Here is a 24106-nt window from a genome sequence, read left to right as displayed (position 1 = left end):
TTTTCCAGTCATTTGTTGCTTGCAGTACCTGAATAAAAATGGTGCAGCTTCTAAATACAAAATTGTGACTAATAGGGACTGTGATCAGTTTTAGGTCTTGAAATCGGGATGTGGTGTCAGTTAAAGCAAACCAGAGAACAAGGTGGTGACATCAGGAGTCTCTCAAGACAGGCTCAAGCTTGGAGTGAATATGTGAGAAAGGCAGGGAATTAATTCAAATAAAACAAAAGAAACCTCAAGATTCAACACTGGGGCATTAAAGAAAGGACACAGCAAAATGAACAGGCATTTGACCACATGCTTGAGAAAACAGAATAAGAAATGCTGCCACAAATATACACATCGCCATCTTTCCTTCTGGCTTGACCTTGGGCTGACATTTACTGTAAAATGAATCCCCCTTGATGCTCTGTGGGGTCTCTTGTACAGAACTCTCTGCCTGGTTAGTGAATTTATAAAACTTGATTACTTCTAAGACACTTAGAAGTAACTAAGAGTAAGCAAGCTCAAGGACTTCACCAAATCATAGTAGAGACAACTGCACAGGGGAGGGAATAAAATGAACTTTTATGGAAACTAGATATTTTGACAAGCACGTTAGCCACCTGCTGATGCAACATCACAGTGTCACTTACAGAGGGCTGAAGACTGCCAACGTCCCTTTCTTTGAACTCAGTCTGCAAAGGCAAGTGTTCAGTCTGGAAGAAGACAAAAGATATGCACTTCAAAACAGGCACATGTCCAACATATCTATCAACACCAATAAGAATCTTGCAATGAAAAGAGCCAATCATGTCTTGTTAAAAGTCTATAATCAAGCAAAATTTTCACAAAAGGATGGAAAAACCAACCACATTTCTTCCGCCTCTTATATTCAGTGTGGTTCCAGGGTGTTTTCCACACGAACAGCTACTAGCAGTACACCCTGGTAAAAGTCCAAGGCAGTGCCAGCGTCACGGATAATACCCTGCAACTGCCATTTTACATTTCTTAGTGTGAATTTGTAGTTTGGAAGAGCTCTAATGGGAAAGAGCAGCATGCTTCTGGGACTTGCAGCCCCTGCTTATGGGTGGCCTGCCTCCAGTGGCCTGGCTTCCATTGGTTTTTGGCTGCTCCTCCCCCATCCCAGTTTACCAGGCATCAGCTGGCCCCACTGCCTGCCCTTCATCCAGCAACTGCTGTTGCCCTTTGCCCTGGCAGGGGCCTGAGCACTGGCTCAATGAAAGTTGGCATAGAAGTGAATGCCCTGAAAGCATCATGCCACATCTGACACATGACCGGAGGTGACTTCTTAGTAAGGATAAGCCTCTTATCTACTCCAGTTTAGGTGCCTAATATTGCCATCCTGACATTCTTAATTTTTGAACAAAGGGCTCTGCATTTTTCATTTGCACTGGGCCTCACAAATTATATAACTGGTCCTGGTCCAAGGAAAGTAGACTTGGAAAATTAACATTTTTTGATTCTTCACTGTATTAGATTATCCTTATTGCTGTTCCCGTCTATTTTAATGTCAGTGACTAAGACATGATTCTACATAACTCACAGCTGAATCTGCTTTGATAAGGGGCATGGCAGTTAGAAGCTGCTCCTTAGTGAGGGTGGGTGCACATTTTCTAAGCAGCTAGAGTCCACCCATTCTTTTTGAGGAAGTATCTAGACATCTTTAAAAAGGATCTCTTATTTACAAACTTGTTCTTCCCACTTCAACTATCTTCTGTACTATGATAATAAACCATAAACATACTTGTGTTGATTTTTAGAAGAAAGAGTCCATAAAAGTCACAACCCACTACCTTTCTTATCAGCATTAAGGAACCACTGATAGAGACACGCCACAGACACACCACTGTTTTCTTCTGTAGCCCCACATGTCTCATCATGACTTAATTTCTAAGTCTGACACTTCTGTAGGAGGGAAAAGCAAGTGAAATATGTCCCTAGCAAACTCAGCTTCCAATAAAGAATATATGCGTTCTACCAAATGGAGGGGAATCAAAGATTTCTGCTGATTATTTTTATTCCTTACTTAATAGTCTAATCATGTGGAAAAGTGCAAAGAGATTGGAAAAGAAATATTGAACATGACACCTTCTGATGGCAAAAATAAAAGGGGTTCATGAATACAGCCCATGTCCATTCCTCCCCATTGGTGGCTAAGTATGGAAGCAGGAGAATGGTCAACACTTAAAGATTAAAAGCACATAAAGCACATTCTAAGGGTCGGCGATGTGGTACAGCATGTTAATGCCGCAGCCTGCAGCGCTGGCATCCCATAAAAGCACAGGTTCGAGTCCCGGCTGCTTCACTTCCAATCTAGCTCTGCTATGGCCTGGGAAAGCAGCAGAAGATGGCCCATGTCCTTGGGCACCTGCACCCATCTGGAAGACCTAGAGGAAACTCCTAGCTCCTGGCTTCGTATTGGCACAGCTCTGGCCATTGCATCTATCTAGGGAGTGAACCAGTGGATGGAAGACCTCTTTCTCTCTGGCTCAACCTCTCTCTGTAACTCTCTCTTTCAAATAAATAAAATAAATCTTTTTTTTTTTTATTTTTAAAAAGCACATTCTAGGAACACAGTGATTACAGCCTGAAGAGTTCAACAAGAGAGGTAGTTAGAACACACGTTGTTCTGTGTTTATGTTTATGCTATAAAATTCCAAATGATAAATTTAACATGACAGAGGAGAAATGATCAATAATGCCTTTATGAACACACTGGGTAAGAAATGCATTTGTTTGGAGCTGGCGCTGTGGCACAGGGGTTAAAGCCATGGCCTGTAGTGCTGGCATCTCATATGGGCACTGGTTCATATCCCCACTGCTCTGCTTCCAATCCAGCTCTCTGCTATGGCCTGGGAAAGCAGTAGAGGATTGCCCAAGTACTTGGGTCTCTGCAACTGTGTGGGAGACCTGGAAGAGGCTCCTGGCTCCTGGCTTCAGATCAGCTCTGCTCCAGCCACTGCGGCCAATTAGGGAGTGAACCAGCAGATGGAAGCACCTATCTCTCTCTCTCTCTCTCTCTCTCTCTCTCTCTCTGCATAACTCTGACTTTCAAATAAACAAACAGATCTTAAAAAAAAAAAAAAGGGAAAAAAATGTATTTGTTCATCATCAACAAAACATGGTAACACTCACTATATACCTCACATGAGCCATGGATTTTATAATGTCATATCTATTCAAATTGTTTATATAGACAGGAACTCCACACAGACTAGGGAAGGCTCTACTTTAGAGACCAGGGACTAGGGATAGTTGTGTAACTATTTCTGCATTGCAATAGCCACTCAATCTCTGACAAGATTTTGTATCCTTGGCTCAACATGTAAGAAGCTAAATCTAATGTTAATGTGTATCTGCTTTCATGTCAATCCATAAAACATCTGCAATGCTGAGTATACTGACTTTCTGATCCACCATGGAAGCATCATGCAAAATAGTCTCACTGCCTTAAAAATCTCCTATGATCCACTGATTCATCTGTTCCCACCCACTCACAGTCTCAGGCAACCATTCATCTTTTTATTGTTTCTATAATTTCACTTTTTCCAGAATGTACATAGATGGAATCATTCAGTATGTAGCTTTTTCAGATAAACTATTTTTTAAAAAGATTTATTTTATTTATTTGAAAGGCAGAGTGACAGAGATTGGGAGGTAGAAAGATTTTCTATCTGCTATTTCACTCCCCAAATTTGCACAGCAGCAGGGTCGAGGCCAGGTAAGTCAGGTGCATGGAACCCCATCTGGGTCTCCCAAGTGGGTGGCAGGGGCCCAAGAACTCGGACCATCTTCTGATGCTTTCCCAAGCACATTAACAAGGAGCTGGACTGAAGCAGAGCAGCCAGGACTCAAACTGGTGCTCTGACATGGTATGCTGGTGTTGCAAGCAGCGGTATAACCTGCTACAACACAGTGCTGGACCCCGACTAGATTTTCCCTCAATAATAGGTACTTTATGCCTTGATGATTCATTTCTTTTTGGTACTAAATACTACTCCATTGTCTGAATGAACCAGTTTATTTATCCATTCACCTAATGAAGAACATCTTGGTTTCTTCTATAGCAATTCCATTAGCAATTATGAATATAGCTGCTATAAAAATCATCGTGCAGGTTTTTTGTGAACACGTGCTTTCATTTCATTTGGGTAAATATCAAGGAAAGAGGTTGCTGGATTGTACAGTTTGCTCAGGAACTGCCAAACTGCATTCTAAAGTGGCTAGACCATTTTGTACTCTCATCTGTAATGAATGAGAGTTCCAGCTGCTCCCCATCCTCATCAGTGTTTGGGGCTGGAAAAAATTCACAGCCACAGTATATGAAAAGTACATTACATAATACTTTACATATGTTTTATTGTGAATATATATGTGCTGAATAAAAATATATAACTTTAACTGATGGATACATAACGTACACTATTCTCTTACTATTGTGTCTTTTCCTAGAAAGCCTCAGGCTGCTCTGAATCTGTAATGCATATTTTGGTTTCCCTACTTTGATGTACTGTATCACAGTAACTTCTGTTGAGCTGCCATCCATACCCACTTTGCTGATTTGCAAATGTCATATAGACTTTCATTCCTGGCTTCCAATGTGTCAAAACCACTATGTTCTTATCTTAGTAAACATTTTGCCTTCTCTGCCCTAACAAACTAGAACTTCCTCCCTTTAGCATGCATTTTGTTCTGTTTCCATACAAATAATATTTTGGCCGGCGCTGTGGCTCACTTGGTTAATCCTCGGCCTGTAGCACCGTTATCCCATATGGGTGCTAGGTTCTAGTCCCAGTTGCTCCTCTTCCAGTCCAGCTCTCTGCTGTGGCCCAGGAAGGCAGTGGAGGATGGCCCAAGTCCTTGGGCCCTGCACCCCATGGGAGACCAGGAGGAAGCACCTGGCTCCTAGCTTTGGATCAGTGCAGCATCGGCCTTAGCGGCCATTTGGGGGGTGAACCAACGGAAAGGAAGACCTTTCTCTCTGTCAATAACTCTACCTGTCAAATAAAATAATAATAATGATATTTTAAAATCTCATAGTTTTCAGGTTCATTAAGGTTTGTTCTCAGTGATGACAGAACTAAAATTTCAAGCTGCTAGTCTCACAAATACTCTGCTTTTTCTGCCAGTGGAAAAACTTCCAAATTAGAGTTCCTACATTTGTCCTTGGTGTCAAATTAAGTCTCTTTGATCTTCTACCTTTTTTCACAATGTCATTCTCTGGCAGCTCTGTACTTCCCTTTTACCTTAACTTTTTCTTTTATTGTAATTTGTAAACCACAGACATCACTCATTTTAGAACACACTCTCCTACCTTCTCAAACTTTCCCCTAACATGTTCCCTCCAATTGCATACTGCCAATGACATTTGATGGTTCCAGGAACATCAGAGAAAGCAAACCCTTTCTAATGACTATCTGTCGTGTCCACAGTAGTCTTCCATTAAGGACTCTGGCATCTAGATTACTGTCTTCTTCACTCTGCCCATGCCATCATCATGGTCACAAAGACAATTCAGCTTATATCCCCACCTCACTGCTTTTTGGGTTTTCTCTCCACTTCAGCAAACCATTCCAACATCTGCAAGAACTTTCAAATCATGGTTTTTATCTTTTAGTTCTCTTGTCCTCATATCACTCACTCCTTTCTCCAGGAGTACAAGTATGTTAAAACTTTTCCCAACTTCAGAAACAATGCAAAGATAGCATTTTTTACAACATCCAATTCCTGAATTGTCAAAGGCATTTAACTTGACTGCTAAAACCTTCCCTTAATATAATCCTTTAAACTCATTCCCTTCCTGCTAGAGAACCACACATCACCCTTAAGTCCCCAGGGCTGTAGGTGAAGATATACTAAGCACCCCATAATCTTATACCTAGCATGCAATTGGTCTACCCACTGCTGCCTTTCCAAGTCAAGCATTTGCTAAGCTTTCATGACATATCCTTGGCTAACCTTCCATTGCCACTTATTGTGCACCAGACATAATTAAATATTTTAATGTTAACTATTCTTTATGGAAAGAGTACAGATTATATGAAGTATAATCAGTATACATGAATTCAGTATACACGAATACTGAATATATTAATTACTTTTGATTCTGCCTAAAATCTTGTCTGGTCTCTTAGAAAAAAAGGATCAGATTACTATAAGCTGTCCTCTTAAGCCTGCCAAGAACCTCTGAACCCTTTATAATACAGTGTTTTATGTTACTTTTTCCTTTTCAGTTCACATCTATTTGTGTTTCTGTTATCTTTCCAATTTCACCACTGACCAGTGGAATTGTATCTCCTTTTTTCCCAAAGATATCAGGGTTTCAGGTTAATACCTGGGGTTCATGTTGAAATTACCTTTCATAGGATGCTTAACAGAGAAGTTTCTTGAATTACTGGGTCTCAGAAAAGCCAGTCATTTTCTCTGAGCTGGGTCATTGTTCTGTGACCTGTATTCCCCTATTTCTGGTCTATTCTCCCCAAAATTCTCTGCATCTGTTGGCATTCTCTTGCTCTTGGTTTTATGCCTCGGCAAGGCACAAAATTCTATTGACATATCTTGCCCTAATGCTTCTTCCTGACAAGTGAAATACATTTTTACTTCTGCTTCCACTCATGGTGGAGAATACCAGATTAGCCCTTCTGTCATAAGCTATTAAAAACAAGTTTTCAGACATCAGACAACTGTGCTGGGATTCCAGACAATAGGGAACACACACACACACACTCTTAGACACACAGATGCAGACACAGAAGGTTATCCTCTGAAAGCTCTAACTTTCCTGCGGTATGAAGGGAGGAAACTTCAAGAACAGCACAGAGTCTTGCTGAGGCAAACTGAGGAAGCTGGGAATCTGCAGAACAGGTACCACAGAGGGGGATCCACCCAGAAAAACCTTCAGAAATCAGCACAGTAGAGATGCCATGGCTGAAAATTAGTCTGGAAATGCACACAGCAGACAAAAACAAAACAAACAAACAAAAAAAACTACTGGAGAAAGAAAAATACCAGCGGCTATCAGATTAACAACTAACAGAGCTTGATTAGAGTTGGGTGACACTTGAGTTCCAGGCAGCCAAAGCAGAAAATCCTCATTGAACATGTGAGACATTCAGTAGAGACCTAGGGTGATGCCTTGTAAGTAAAACTAAAGTAGCACCTGAGGATAGATTATTCTATAACAATGCTTAACAGCAAGATGTCAAATAGCAAGTTGATCTTAAAGTAAATTAATTTATTGCCAGATAACAACTCAATTCTTACTATGGGAGGCAGCAAATAATTGACAAACAAAAAATTCACAATGTCCAACATCTAGTTAAAATTTACTGATCCTGGCCAGCACCACGGCTCAATAGGCTAATCCTCCGCCTGCGGTGCTGGCACACCGGGTTCTAGTCCCGGTCGGGGAGCCGGATTCTGTCCCGGTTGCCCCTCTTCCACGTCAGCTCTCTGCTGTGGCCCGGGACTGCAGTGGAGGATGGCCCAAGTACTTGGGCCCTGCACCCACATGGGAGACCAGGAGAAGCACCTGGCTCCTGGCTTCGGATCAGCATGATGCACCAGCCACAGCGGCCATTGGAGGGTGAACCAATGGCAAAGGAAGACCTTTCTCTCTGTTTCTCTCACTGTCTACTCTGCCTGTCAAGAAAAAAAAATTTACTGATCCCAAGAAAAGCAGGAAAAAAGTAAATCAGTAGAAATAAACTCAAAAACCGGAAGTATGATTGAATTAGTAGACAAAAGCTTTAAAATAGCCATTATAAATATGTTTAAAGCTAAAAAGGAAAATATGAATATGAGAATCGACAACAGTGAGAAAGAATCAAAGAGAACTTCTAGAGTTTAAAAATTGTAGTATCTGAAAAGGAAAATGTCACTGGATGGCCTTAATAGCAGATGAGACACTGAAGACTAAAAGATCAGTATACTAGAAAGCAGAAATTATCAACACAAAGATGTGTAAACCAATGGAACAGAACAGAAACTCCAGAAATCAAGTTCATGCATCTGCAATCAACTTATCTTTGACAAAGGAACAAAATCTGTCCCTGGAGAAAGGACAGTCTTTTCAACAAATGGTGCTGGTAAAATTGGATCTCTGCATGCAGAAGTATGAAGCAAGTCCCCTACCTTACACTTTACACAAAAATCCACTCAAAATGGGTCAAAAACCTAATCTATGACCCAATGCCATCAAATTATTAGAGAACATTGGGGAAATACTGCAAGACATTGGCACAGGCAAAGACTTCTTGGAAAAGACCACAGAGGCACAGGCAATCAAAGTCAAAGCCAAAATTGACAAATGGGATTACATCAAGCTAAGAAGTTTCTGCATTGCAAAAGAAACATTCAGCAAAGTAAAGAGGCAACTGACAGAATGGGAGAAATTATTTGCAAACTATGCAACAGATAAAGGATCAATATCCAGAAACTCAACAACAACAAAACAGAGACTAGTTAAGAAATGGGCAAAGGACTTAAACAGACATTTTTCAAAAGAGGAAATCCAAATGGCCAACACACACATGAAAAGAATGCTCAGCATCACTAGCCCTCAGGGAAATGTGAATCAAAACCACAATGAGGTTTCACCTTATTTAACCACAGTTACAATGGCTTTCATTCAGAAATCAACAAACAGCAAATGATGGCAAAGATGTTGGGGAAAAGGTACCCTAATCTACTGTTGGTGGGAATGTAAACTGGTCAAGCCACCGTGGAAGACATGGAGATACCTCAGATATCTAAATATAGACCTACCATATGATCCAGCTATCCAACTGCTGGGAATTTACACATAGGAAATTAAATCAGCAAACGAAAGAGTTATCTGTACCCCCATATTTACTGCATCTCAATTCACAACAGCCAAGATATAGAAGCAACCCAAATGCCCATCAATTGAAGACTGGATAAAAAAAAATTATGGCATATGTACATCATGGAATACACCAGAGCAGCAAAAATAAATGAAATTCTGTCATTTGCAACGAAATAGATGCAACTGGAAAATATTACACTTAGTGAAATAAGCCAGACCTAAAAGGACAAATACTGTATGTTCTCCCTGATCTGTGGTAACTAATAGAGCACCTAAAAGGTAATCAATAGAAGTGAAACTGACACTCTGAGATGCCATGACTTCGAACAGCCCTTGTCTCCACTGTTGATGAACAGTTTTTTTTTTCTTCAAACTATCTGTTGAACTCTTTATTTAGTACAGAGTTAATCTTACATGTACAAAATTAATTGAAAATAAATTTCAGTAAAAAATAAGAATTGGAATAGGAAAGGGATGATGAAGGAGGGTGGGAGTATGGGTAGGGTGGGAAGAATCACTATGTTCCTAAGGTTGTATTTATGAAATGCATGAAGTTTGTATACCTTCAATAAAAGGTTTCTGGGGAAAAAATAAATCATGTTTCATGTGTAAATCTCACAGACACAAAAAAATGCCTCTTGGGATGTCTGCATTGTTTAAGAGGGCCCTTGGGTTTGAGTCCTGGCTTTTCTTCCAATTCCAGCTTCCTGCTTATTTGCACCCTGGGAGGTAGAAGGTGATGGCTCAAGTACTTGGGTCTCTGCCATGTGGGATATGAGGATGAGTCCAGGTTCCTGTCTTCAGCATGGCCCATATCCAGCTGTTGTGGGCATTTGGGGAATCAATCAGTAGATGAAAGATTCTCTCTGTCTTCCTCTCTCTGTCTCTTTGCTTTTCAGATAAATTTTTTAAAATGAGAAATCAGTAAAAAAAAAATTGAGAATCTCAAAATGTTTCAAATTTCAACATTAAAATAATTCATTGACCAAAAAAGAAACAACAGATCAGAAAATATTTTTAAAGAATGATAATAAGATATTAACACTAAATGCTTCAGGATTTCATATTTAAGACAAAATTTATACTTTTACATGGGTGGGGAACATCTAGCCCATGGGCTATCTATGGCCTGCAAAATCATCTGGTCTGGCCCTGCCAATGTAATTGCAGGCAGACTCAAAATTCAGTTGATCCACAGGAGGCTAATGTTTAAGCTGATGATTTTGTATGGTCAGCAAATGATGTTATAAAATCTCCAAATGGCCCTTGGCAGAAAAAGGTTCCCCATCACTGCAGGAATATTTTTATTAGAAAGGTTCTCAGGGCCGGCGCCGCGGCTCACTAGGCTAATCCTCCGCCTAGCGGCACCGGCACACCAGGTTCTAGTCCCGGTTGGGGCGCCGGATTCTGTCCCGGTTGCCCCTCTTCCAGGCCAGCTCTCTGCTGTGGCCAGGGAGTGCAGTGGAGGATGGCCCAGGTGCTTGGGCCCTGCACTCCATGGGAGACCAGGAAAAGCACCTGGCTCCTGGCTCCTGCCATCGGATCAGCGCGGTGCGCCGGCCGCGGTGGCCATTGGAGGGTGAACCAACGGCAAAGGAAGACCTTTCTCTCTGTCTCTCTCTCACTGTCTACTCTGCCTGCCAAAAAAAAAAAAAAAAAAAAAAAAAGAAAGGTTCTCAAATAAATAGTCAAAACTTCTTTGCTTCTTTTTAAGCAACTGAAAAAAACTGGAGGAAATTAAATCTAAAAAAAGAAATAATAAAGAATGAAAAACCAAAATAGGGGCTGGTGCTGTGGTGTAGTAGGCTAGGCCTCCACACGTGGCGCCAGCACCCCATATGGGTACCGATTGGTATGCCAGTCACTCCTCTTCTGATCCAGCTCTCTGCTAATGGCCTGGGAAAGCAGTGGAGGATGGCCCAAGTGCATGGGCACCTACACCCACGTGGGAGAACTGGAGGAAGCTCCTGGCTTAGAATCAATGCAGCTCTGGTCATTGCGGCCATCTGGAGAGTGAACCAGCAGATGGAAGACTGTTCTCTCTGTCTCTCCCTTTCTCTGCCTGTAACTAACTCTCTCAAATAAACAAGTAAAATCTTTTAAAAAACTGAAATAAATAACATTGGGAAAATTTAATGAAAACAAAGGTTGGATCTTCAAAAAGATCAGCAAAACTGGAAAATCCCTAGTAAGAAAAATGGAGAAACTCAAATCAGTATCAAAATAAAAAAGGTGACATCATTAGTGATCCCACAGAAATTAATGTGTTAAGCACAGTCTTGTGCCAATTAATTTGGACAACCTAGATGAATAGAAAACTGTCGTGAAAGATACAATTAAAATCCTTTCCACAAAGAAATTTCTGGGCCAGAGAGAACCACTTGTAAATTCTATCAAACACTTAAAGAAAGGCTAATGATACATTTAGTACTAACAATACTAAAAGTACACAGTAAATTCTCAAATACTTTATAACAGATTATCCCTGGTGCCGAAATTTCTCTGCTCAATTAACCAACTGCTTGTTTGTGTTCTCATGACTAAATTTCTAATCTGTAGAGAAGATTTCTTCACTCTAAAGGAGTAACACATAATTACTGACTACCATACATAATTCATAAAGTATGGATTCTTCAAGGCATACAGGATATTACATTCTTGCCCATTAAGTATCTCTCTGAAAGAATTCATAGAACATTAGTGCCATCATGAATCAAAGGTCAGTGTCCCTTTAGCTTTTTTTAATAACTATGAGATACCATGTGGCATGAGAAACAACGATAAAGGTTGTATTCTAATCAAGCAAAATTTATAACAACATTAATTAGGCACTTGTGTAATGAGACACATAATTGTTACTGTTCTCCATAATTATGCATATGGGAAAGCCATTCACATGGATGTCTCTTATTATTACCATAGATTCTTAGCATTCACAGATTTAATACTGCTGGTCTCAAGCATTCATAAGTGAACTTAAAAGGTTTATGACGGGCAGTAATTTGTAATTTTGTTGAGACATAAGTTAGAATCAAAACCTAAGAGGCTTTTGTGCTGGGGTTAATCATTTAGCAGGTTAATGAGTTTAGGGACCATTCTATCTCCATCCCTCAATGTACCTTTTATTCTCAACCTTCTATATGGATTTTTATAAAAGACAGGGGAATTTAGAAATGCAGGGTTTCTCAAAAGCAGATGAAGCATTTTCTGTGAACATCAAAGAGGTTACTGTATTATTTATCAATCTTTTTCTTTTAAACAGGAAGTTTTTCCTTGTTATTTTTTAATTCATAGTTCTTTGCATCAATCACAATTAATGCAGATTGCTACAACATACATTATGTAAATGTGTAAAAGTCTGTCTGAGTCTTAATTCCCAAACCTGAGCTTCATTTACTTACAGTTCTTGTTTCCTAATGCTCTACAGGGCAGGGTTCACTTCTGCGATCTGTCCATGTATTCCATCCCACACACACGGGAGGGTTCTCCAATACTTTACATGAAGCTATCGCAGACTAGGTGCTCCATAAACACTTGCTGAGGTACTACCAATGCACAGGACCTATTCTGACTCCTACTTTTAGTCACCTACTGATGATGCGGGTACTAGATCACACAGAAAAATCTATACCCGTTAGACTGGAAACCTTGAGCTTGATGAATTATCATCTGCAAAGGACAGGGCAGAGATGAGTCTGAAATAGTGCATAAAAAAGAAGTGAACACCATGAAAACAAGTTCTAGATCTCTGCTTCTCAGGAGTCTTATAAAGCAAAACTAGAGAAGATCTAGCATTAAAGAAAGCAAGAGAGAAAAGAAACTCAGAATTTAACTCAATAATGCCAACATGGTTGAAACAGACAACATTAGGTTCAGCTTGGGGAAAAGTGAAATTATAATTTGTAAGGACTGACTAAACAAAAGATTATTCCTTTATTCCCTGTCCTTACCATTAGATAACATTCCCCCCCTTTATACAATTTTATTTTGCAATTTCAAACCAAAGGCTTTAACTTGATATCTCACAAATTTAAGATATCTATGTGACTGCATTTGCCTGAAAGCATAACTATAGCAAAATTTTATTATAGCCAAGGTTTATCTTAAGACAAGCATTGCTCAAGATGCTTTGGATGTACTCACACTCTTATGTTATGCCTTCAAGGTAATACTGTCTTTGTTCCTCTCTTAGAGATGAGGAAGCAATGTTTCCAGGTTCACAGAGCTCAGATTCAAATTCACATTTGTGTACTCTGAGACTTTCCCTTCCGCCCTGCTCAAGACTGAACACACAGTGGTCATCTGTTGTGAGACAATACTTGGCAAAGCTCATCTAGAGGGCATTTTTCCTCTTTTTGATGGCATGTTTATACACTGAAATAATACAGTTAGTACTTTAAAATGTAATGTCCAGTTTCCGAATTAATAATATTAAAGGTTGTAATGAGGCAGATAAAGAGGGAATGAGTACAGGAAGAAAGTTCTCATGGCAAAGACACAAATCATAAGGTTTATTTATAAGAATATTAGATATTATAGCTCACAAGGCAGCACTGAACTTTCTCAACTCACATCAGAGTTATAACTACTTTATTGTTGAAAGTGCTTTCTTATCCAAAAGGAAGGCAATGTTCTTTCTTACTATTGGTAAATAAATTTTATCACTTCTACTGAGTATACAGTCTAGATTTTAATTTTTCAAAGTGAAATCTGATATGACACATTCTAATGAAATTTCTTATCTTGGTTTACAGTCTTGCTTAATCCTTACACTAAAATATACAAGAAAGTGATAGTTCAACTAAAATGTAATATGTATGCAAAGTATCTAATTAAAGCAGATGAGAAAGATGATGGGAAACTATTTACAGACAAACTAGATATCAACATACAATTCTAAAATGCCCCTAATCACAAACCTTACCCCTTTCAAAGGCAAAAATTAAATGTGTATGCATTCATCTGTACTATTTTCCATGAAGAATAATGTGTGCACATTTTAGCACCAGAATGCTTTGGTGTCATCTCAGTATGTACCTTTGCTCTTCAGACCTGTTCCTTTGTGCTGTCCCTCAACATTCACACAGATTACTTCATCTCCAAATTTTCCCAGAAGGGAAACCTTCAATTTATCTGCTAATATAATTGCATTCATATGCCCTCAAATAAGATATTAGTTGCCTTTTCAGTATCAGGCATAATATTACACTCCCAAGCCAACAAGTACACAAATAGTATTCATCATGCTAGTTCACATTACCTTGGAAAAATATGTGTTCTCAGGGAAAATGGACAAAAATTCATCCCATTGCTGACTTAAATGTGCAATGATCAAAATTTTACAAACTAACATGAGAACCAACATATAATCCTCTGTAGAGACATTAATGTGGCCTTCCCATATGTCACATTGATTCCAGCATCTCAGTTCCTTCTTGCTTTCAAGTATTCCACATCTATACTTACAACAAATATCAATTAGAGAAAAATTATATATTCACTTAAAAATCTGAGGGTACATTAGATAAATGACGGTGTGCTTGAAAATGCCACCATATTGCATTCAGTTTAGTTCTGCTTTTTAGAAACTTCTAAGATCTTTAAAAATATTGTTAAGCAATTGAAAGCAAACTGCTGACCTTTTTTTAAATTTTTTTTATTTTTTATTTTTGACAGGCAGAGTGGACAGTGAGAGACAGAGAGAGAGAGACAGAGAGAAAGGTCTTCCTTTTGCCATTGGTTCACCCTCCAATGGCCGCCGCGGCCGGTGCGTTGCGGCCAGCGCATCGCGCTGATCCAAAGCCAGGAGCCAGGTACTTCTCCTGGTCTCCCATGTGGGTGCAGGGCCCAAGGACTTGGGCCATCCTCCACTGCACTCCTGGGCCATAGCAGAGAGCTGGCCTGGAAGAGGGGCAACCAGGACAGAATCCGGCGCCCCGACCGGGACTAGAACCCGGTGTGCCGGCGCCGCAAGGCGGAGGATTAGCCTAGTGAGCCGCGGCGCCGGCCTCATGTAGTTAATTATTTACACCATTCTTTGCAAAATACAATGTTTAAAAAACTAGAAAAGGCCTTCCAAAATCTTCAGTACAGAAGACAGTTTGGAACCTAACAAAATAGGCAGACTATTTAAATATGGAATACCACTTCCCTTATCTTCCTTTCTATGAAAGGAGAGGCAATAACGGGTCTACTTCCATTACCATTAATCTACTTTTCCTATGAGAGAATAATAAATACAAAAGTAGAAAATTAAATATGGAAGGGTCTCTATTCATTTGCTTAATGGTCATTATTCCATAAACCATCTAAGTTACTCCTTTGAATGTACTTAGTTAATAATAAACACATTTTTCTTGGATATTTTTGTTGAAAATTTAACTTAATTTTTAAAAAAACATCTTCAAGGAAAAAAGAAAACACAGGTAACATAGACAATTATTTCAAATAATAAAATAGAGAACACAGAGAGAAATCAGCTGCTATGTTAAGTTATTCTGAACTTTTAGGGACATTAATTTTCTGAATATGCAACCCAAAGATAGCAGCTTGGTTTGAATTAAAGAAGTAACTATAATCCTAATTCGTCACTGTCTAACACATAGGTATGAAAGCTACCAGTGTCCTGCAGAAAGGTAAGTGAGCTGGAATTAGCTCATGGGTCAAGCATGACCAGAACGCATCAGTGATCAGAATCAAGGTTCACAGTACTGGTAACTCCAGGAGGAAAAAGAAACAGATTATATGAAAGGAGGGGAGTCCTTCCAGTGGATGAATATTGCTTAGCTAATGATTTTTCTTGAATCTTCAATTCACTTTTTTTTTTTTTTTGACAGGCAGAGTGGACAGTGAGAGAGACACACAAAGGTCTTCCTTTTGCCGTTGGTTCACCCTCCAATGGCCGCCGTGGCCGATGCGTTGTGGCCAGCGCATGGACTGATCCGAAGCCAGGAGCCAGGTGCTTCTCCTGGTCTCCCATGTGGGTGCAGGGCCCAAGTACTTGGGCCATCCTCCACTGCACTCCCTGGCCACAGCAGAGAGCTGGCCTGGAAGAGGGGCAACTGGAACAGAATCCGGCGCCCCGACCGGGACTAGAACCCGGTGTGCCGGCGCCTCAAGGCAGAGGATTAGCCTATTGAGCTGTGGCGCCGGCTCAATTCACCTTTACTGTCATCAGATGCTATGAGGCCAAAAACACTGCTTACTAAAAGCAGACAACAGTTAAAAACAGTTTCTCTACATATACATATATGTTGTCTGTTTAGGTATTTCATATTAGCCCCTAAAACAGGCTAACAAACACAAATAATAAGCATCTACTTAGTCTGGGATTGGTAAACGCCATTGCAGGATGACATTCCTTGACCTGAAAGGAAAACAACTAAATGTGTACCTTTAACAGTATAGGAAGTAAGTAGAAATTTTTAAAACATGAACTCAAAAGAATAACATGTCACCTCTTCCCTACACAAGCTGGAATGACTTAGCCTGTGGAGGACCCTATCTGGAAATGGTACTAACTACAGATGCCTCTTGAGAGCCATCAGAAAGCATCTCTATAAGGAGGCCTTTTCTCATTTCCAAGCATTTAGTCCAGAAACAGTGTTAAGTAGCAATGTCATCATGTTTGGTATATCTGCCTTGAGAACTGGCAGAAATTTTGGTTTTGCACATGAATGAACTAGAGTTGGTCCTGTGAATAATATCATCAGTAATACTCTAAGAATGGGAATGCAAATGAATGGACATCTACCATCTAGGAAACTGATAATCTTTCTTGTGTCTTGTGTTTCAAATTGTTAGACAATTAAGCAATGAAGTTCGAAAACAAGTGGAATGCCTGTCTTATGCATCTATATTTCCTTGTCAGCACAGTACCCAGCTAGCTGCTCTCACAGGATTATCAGCCCAAATCACTATAGGTCAACAGTGTCTCATCCAAAATTCTAAAGACCAGATGTACCTTGGATTTTAAAAAAGTAATAGGCACATATTCCATTTATTCATAAAGCACACTGAGCAGGGTCTTATACAAAAACTCATAATCAAGCATATATTTCTGCAGTAGAAAGTAAATATTCATATGAAATGAGCTATTTGGAACTGTGGGTTATGGAGTAAAAGTCTCTTAGAGACACCACAGGAATGACAGTTCAGAGGCCAATGTAATCAACCTAAGTTATGGAGAAGTGAAGATTAATTAGTATTAGTGAGCCACAGATTTTACTGGTGAGAAGCGAGGACTTATCTGATCATACAGGAGCACCAGGCTAGGCATGGTGCTGCAGTCAGGTCAAATAGGGCTAGAAAGAGAGTCATAAGCCTTCAAAGCCACCCAAATCTTAGATGGGAGCAACACAATTGAAAGCAGCATGAATCTGGCCAATGATGATGACAATGACTAGCCTCACAGAGCCTAGGGGAGTCCAAGATTTTATTATTGATAGTAGGGCACAGAGAAAGGAAAATGAGAGAAGCAGAAATGTCAATGGAACTAATCAAGTATGCTGAAGCTGCAGACATGTATAGAAAAAAAAAAAAAGATGAAACAGAAATAAATGTAGGCTGCACAGTTACTAAAGTTTTACAAGAGGCCGGCACCGTGGCTCACTTGGCTAAACCTCCGCCTGCGGCACTGGCACCCCGGGTTCTAGTCCCGATGGGGTGCCGGATTCTGTCCCAGTTGCTCCTCTTCCAGTCCAGCTCTCTGCTGTGGCCCAGGAAGGCAGTGGAGGATGGCCCAAGTGCTTGGGCCCTGCACCCCATGGGAGACCAGGAGAAGCACCTGGCTCCTGGCTTCAGATCGGTGCAGTGTGCTGGCCGCAGTGCACCAGCTTAGCGGCCATTTGGGGGGTGAACCAATGGAAAGGAAGACCTTTCTCTCTGTCTCTCTCTCTCTAACTCTGCCTGTCAAAAAATAAAAATTAAAAAAAATTTTTTTAAAGTTTTACAAGAAAAAAGGTATATTTGTGAAAAGGATAACAGTAGGGATAATAAAGGAGATTATGGGTATAGAGTGAGTCTAGGAGTGAGAAGGATCGTATTCCATTCAAGAAAACAGAACACAGATTTTTCCAAAGCACAATGGAAAGAGAAAGGAATGCCAGGTCAACTGAAGAAGGGAGTGTATTACAAAGGAGGCTGAGGAGGAAATGGCTGCTCTTGACGAGAGGATAGACTGTAAAATCTGAGTGGTGAGTGAGTGGCTCATGTTAGACATGAAACCAGTAGTGAGATCCAGGGAGGAGTAAAAGGGACAGGACTGCCATGTCCTGACACACATGAGTAAGACTTTAGGGCCCTGTAGAAGATCCTGATTGGAAAGGTTGTGTGTGATTACAGGTGAAAGATCCAGAAGAGGTAAAAGCTGCTCTTGGCCTGAAAATGGCAAGAGGTACGAAATGGGAGGGGTAAACGTTATCACATGCAGAGGAGACTGCTGCTCATGTGAAGATGGGAAGCAGCTGCAGATTCATAGACCTTCCTTGTTCCTGGAGATGAAGCATCTTGTATAAAGGAAGAGTGGCATGCATTTGGAAGAGTCCTGTTTGCCTAACAGTTCTGGAATGGGTAACATATCAAAGAGAATGAGCACCATCTGTGCACGCAAGAAAAAGGCCTAATTGTTTGTCTTTTGACTGTAGACTGGTTTTAAAAGGAATGTGACATTTGTGCATAAATTCCATGGAGGAGAGGAAGGAAAGATAATACTCAATGTAAGTGGTTTCAAAAGCTGAAAAATTCCACTTTTCCTCCAAAGCAACTGCAAGTTTTGTGGTGCGATCTCCTTTCAGGCTCAAAGGATTTGGTGAAACTGAATAGTGTGGGGCAGAGTACATAAGTTCTCAGAAAGACTTGTGCAGGATTTCCCCAGAAAGTCTAGGCGATCACAGAAAAATGAGGACTCCAAGCAATGTGCACGGTAAATGGCAGATCAAGGAAACCGCCGACAGGAAAAATATCCACCTGATAACAATTTGTGGGTGGAGCATGCTGCAGCAAATATTTAGCACTATTAAGAATAAAGTTTTACTTCTTGCTTGTTCAATAACAAGCAAGCCTAAGCCCTAATTTGTTTCTTTCCTCCTAAAATCATTTTTCTCCACCGCATCATTCTACATGTATTTCATATGGTTTGGGGAAACACACACTTTTGGAAAATGAGTGCATAAAGAAGCTTGGGTAATACAAATTTCTTTTCAGTGAACAGAATCCAGGCTAACTTTGTAGTCTTAAAATGTGTAAGATATGGAATGGCTCTTATTTTTATTTCCATCCTTCCCTTTTTTTATTTTTATTTATTTATTTTTTTTGACAGGCAGAGTGGACAGTGAGACAGAGAGAGAGACAGAGAGAAAGGTCTTCCTTTTTGCCGTTGGTTCACCTTCCCATGGCCGCCGCGGCCGGCACACCGCGCTGATCCGATGGCAGGAGCCAGGTACTTATCCTGGTCTCCCATGGGGTGCAGGGCCCAAGCACTTGGGCCATCCTCCACTGCACTCCCTGGCCACAGCAGAGAGCTGGCCTGGAAGAGGGGTCACCGGGACAGAATCCGGCGCCCCGACCAGGACTAGAACCCGGTGTGCCGGTGCCTCAAGGTGGAGGATTAGCCTAGTGAGCCACGGCGCCGGCCTCTATCCTTCCTTATCTAAGGTTTAAACATGTGTATTATACGGCACACATTTTTTTTTTTTTTTTTTTTTTACTTAGCAGCATCTAAGCTTCTACATCAAAGTGAAGAGGGCACCTGACATGTGGGTTTCCATGAGTGTACATGCATGAGTGTATGAGTAGCTGGAGGTGGAGGAGAAATGGTGAGAGGTGCTAAAAGAAACTTAGAAGGAAGAAACAGAATCATGGAAAGAAGAAGCTGTTACATACACAAGGGATAAAGATTTGTACACAGATTGAAGGACATAAAAATGTACTTGTACACTTCATGGAGAAAAGTCATAAAATAAACAATGTCTAGAAGAAACTGGAAGTGTAATCAGTACAAAGTCCTCAACTTCATTATTCTAAAATATTCTTAGTTGAGTTTGTGTTCAATTCAAACAAGAACAGAAGGAACAGAATAGTTAGATGACTAATGTTAGCAAAATGCCTAAACATTTCCTTCTTTTGCAAAATACTGGGGGAAAAAAATCTACCTGAACTACTTGGCTACAAATCTGTGCAGCAGACTTTTAACGAGGCAAGTGGAATGACAAAGTGAATTGTCCTGAGAAAACATGTGCACTTTAAATTTTAGCTTTACTTTGGAAAAAAAAAAAAAAACTTACCAGGAGATGACATATATATTTCAAATGTTTTTAATTTGAAATTTTTTTTTCTTATGAGGTTCCACTCACATGTGCAGTAGAGGCATAAAGATATCTCCCTAGAAAGAGCTTTCCAATCTAAACATCTCTGCTCTGCAGAGATGCAGACACATCTTATGCATTACAAAAGGATGGAATCTGAGATCCCAGCAGCTAAGGATCTTCTGGGTATGAACTCAGTCACAGGCTATGGAATAATCACAGCTACTAAAGTCTAAGACTGTCCTCAACAAATGACCAATCAGAAGCTGCAAAAGTTGCCCAACCCTTTTCATTTGAAGAATTCTAAAATTTTAGCACAAGGAAACCCTCAGGGATGATGGAGAAACAAATGCCCTCCTTTCACATATGAGGAAACGGAGTTCCAGAGAGGCAGAAGCATTTCTCTAAAGGGCTCACTAATAGAGCTGGGACACAAATCCAAATCTGTGTTTCTGGATTTGCAGGCCAGTGACCTTTTCTGTACTTGAAACAGATTGTGGGCTCTTGAACTAGACTGCCTGGGTTCTCATCTCACCTCTCTTAGCTATTGACATTGGTAAAGTGATTTAACTCCGACCTGCCTGCTCATCTGAAAATGAGAATGGTAACAGCATGTACTATTATCGAGGCTGTTATGAGAATCATATGAGCTGAAGTACTTAGAATAATGCCTTACATTTAAAATTGATAAATGTAAACTTTAATTAGTATTAACATATGTTATCTCAGTTGGTAGGTAGCAAGGAATAGATGTTAAGAACCCAAACTTAGAAGTCATCTATTAGAGCTAACCTTGAGGAAATTATTTAACCTCTGACAAAGCTTTTAGCTTGACCAAAATTTAGCCATGCATCATAACCTTGTTCTAGGTTTTTCTAGGTAACTTTTTTGTAAAATCCAGATTTAGCAATCCCCACCCTCAATATCTGTTCACCCTCCATTTCTGGTCAAGTTCTTCAACCTCCACCATCCCCTACAGGATGTCTGATTTACCCTGGTCTATTCTCAGCAAGAGCCCTGTTAGATCAGTTGAGCCAGATCCTTATCCCTGATGTTTCCTCTGGGTCATTTTCCATCCATGACCCCTACTCTGCTTCTTGGCTATAAATTCCCATTTGTCCATGCTGTATTTCATTAAGCCCAATCTCTCTCTACACTACAAAATCTTGTTTCTGTGAGCTCTAGACTTATTTTGATGGTCTTGAATAGAATCTTCCTTACCATGCTAGACAAGTATCACTGAATGATTTCCTCTTCCCTTAATGCACCTCAAAGCTTCTATTTCCTCATCAATAAAAGGGAGAAGCTCTTGCCAGGAAGGGGCTAGCTGTAGCCCTGTGCCTCCAGGGCATGTGGCCTTCGGGCCACCCGCCCTAGGCTTCCTGGCCTAGATGCTCCTCCATGTGGCTGGTTCCTGGAGCTCCTATGAACCCAGATTTACCTCTCTCTCTTAAATAAAGCTCTTACTCTCCTATGCATCTTTCTCACTAAATAAAAGCTTAAAATGTAAAAAAAATAAAATAAAAAAGGGAGAAAACACTAATTCATATATGAGAGAGTGACTGTAAGGATTAAATAAGATAGTTCATGCAAAGCACTTATAACAATGCCTAGCACCCATGCAGCATTCAGCAAATTATGTTACTCACAATAATTCAATAAAAACGTTTTTATCACCGACCTACTTCCATCCCACCTTTACCACTATTTCCCTCCACTGTTCATTTTTCTCTATCCCCATGCCGAATAAAAACAGAATATGTGGTTTAGGCTTCAACATTAATATACAAATGAAGGATACAAGTTTAAAGAGAACTTAATTAAAATATATATACAGCCAAATTCATCAAACATCAGTGATTTGAGAGCTCACACTTCAGAAAGACTAAAAAGTGGCTGCACAACAAGTTCAACTGACTAGCATACTTTAGTAGTATAGTAATAATTTTGTTAAATGCAAAGCTAGCTAATAAGTGCTTTAATAAACATGCTTTCCTCCCATATATTCTTGGTGTATACATACACAGTATACATTGGTATAAATTCATTAGCAATAACCATCAAAATTAAAATATATACTCGTGAATTTTCACTACTAACGATTTATATGACGGATGTTTCCACATGCATAAAAATTTGTATTTACAATTTAATCATTGCAATTGAATGTAAAACTGTTCCTATAATTCTACTTACCTATAAATGAATGTTTTAATGTAAAAGTGATACATTCACATTATATCCTGGAAACTAAGTGTAATAATCATCAACAACTTTAAAATATGCTCTAGTAACTGTGTTTATATTAATTTTCTGATAGTTCTTTTTACTTATTCTTTAGCACAGTTTGCTAAGAAAAACTGCTTACTGCTAGTACTGTAATATGATATACTATGCTAGATACTAAATTTTGATTTTAAAACATACATCTTGAAAATTTTCTTACTCTTATAAACTTTTAATAATCTCAATGCACTGCTATAAACCACATTATATGGGTTTCCTTCTTTTAGAGCAAAGGTAAATTTGCGTTCTTTTCCCTAGATATTATTCTGTTTAGAAACTAATAGAGCCTCATGGCAAGGTAAAAGAGGGAGGAGTATAGAATTAAGAGCCAAATGATACTAATCGTACTCTAATAATTATAGATTCATCCATCCAATAATTTACTGAACACCCAAGATGTGCCAGACATGTCATTATGTGCTGGAAGAAGGCAACAGTGGCTTCAAATAATTAAAGAGCCCTCCTGTCCTTGACTGTGATTAGCTTCAAAAACCAAAATGCTTTTGAGAGTCTCTGTACTTCCCTTTGCCTCTAATCCCCTGGTTCTCCAAATTATCACTTATAACACCTTGTGAGTTACCTGCCAGAGTACAGGTTAGATCATGTCACTGTCCTTCTCAAACATCTTTGATTAATTCACTCAATAAATATTTGAGTTCCAACCGATTTTTGTATGTGAAAATAGTGATGCATATAAAAATCACTGTCCTAATGGACTGCTTCTAATAGAACAGAAAACCAATAAGTAGTATAGGTATATAGTATATTATATGGTAATAAGTATTGGAGAAATAAAGGGGGAGAGGAGATATAAAGTCTGTGTGTATGTGTGTACCCACATGCTTGGGGGTGGGCATATCCAGCCCTTCCTTGTCTCCCTGTCTCTGCTTATCTATGTGCTTCTCCTAGGAATATCCCCTTCTCTGCCTATTGGAATTCTTACTATTAAAAATCAAATTATTCTCCCTGTGAAGCCTTCTCAGATTCCTAGGTGGAATTAACAACTCTATATTCTTTGCACTCCAGCATTATTTTTTTCTTTCTTATTTTGCTGTTCATTATCGATTACTATGAAGGCCTAACACTGAGATGGAATATTATATACAACATATAGGAGCCAGCTGCCTAAAATTAGAAGCCCATCCTAACCTTGCTGCTGATGAATGTGGGTGATCCGGTGAGACTGCCTGCCTAGCCTATGCAGTTAGCCTGACTGCTGGCATGTGGAGGGAGCCCCAGGCACATTTCCCTCACCCCCCCCCCCCTTCTGCCAATCAGGTAAACTGCTCCAAGGTGTGGCCCAGGCCCACCTGGAAAGCTATTAGCCTACGTGACCTTCAAGCTGATGGGAGAAGCACAGCAGCACCAATACTGGCTTCATCCTATAGAATTAGTATTGGTCTGAATCAGTTAAGCACCCTCTGCTTGCCCTTTAAAAGGTGTGCTCGATCCTTAAGAAAGTGGACACAGTCACTGAGACTTGTCTCAGGTGCTTCTTATGGAGGAGTGCTGTCGCCCCTCCCAGGCTGACAGTACGCAGGCCTCGAGGGATGACCTGGCAATGAAAAGGGGGCTTCCTCTTAATGATCAGATACGCTAATGGGTGTAGACTCTCTGCTACCCCTGGAACAGTTGTGCATGCACCAGAGGGAAACACATGAACAACGAAAGCAAAGATGACTCACTT

At 40.0% G+C, this 24106-nt stretch overlaps 1 protein-coding gene across 2 annotated transcripts in view; it reads right to left on the bottom strand.

Annotated features, from left to right (window-relative positions):
• Positions 1–24106, bottom strand: part of NECTIN3 (nectin cell adhesion molecule 3) — a 149938-nt gene that overhangs the window by 8519 nt on the left and 117313 nt on the right. For both annotated transcript variants that reach the window (XM_089330752.1, XM_051819060.3), the window contains exon 8: positions 636–698. In XM_089330752.1, coding sequence (XP_089186878.1) covers positions 636–698 — 63 coding nt within the window. The remainder of the gene's footprint in view (positions 1–635; positions 699–24106) is intronic.

This window comes from Oryctolagus cuniculus, chromosome 4 (assembly GCF_051225735.1).
Source record: "Oryctolagus cuniculus isolate XC-2025 breed Fujian yellow rabbit chromosome 4, ASM5122573v1, whole genome shotgun sequence".
Lineage (NCBI taxonomy): Eukaryota > Metazoa > Chordata > Mammalia > Lagomorpha > Leporidae > Oryctolagus > Oryctolagus cuniculus.
This window is presented reverse-complemented; position numbering and strand designations above follow the sequence as displayed.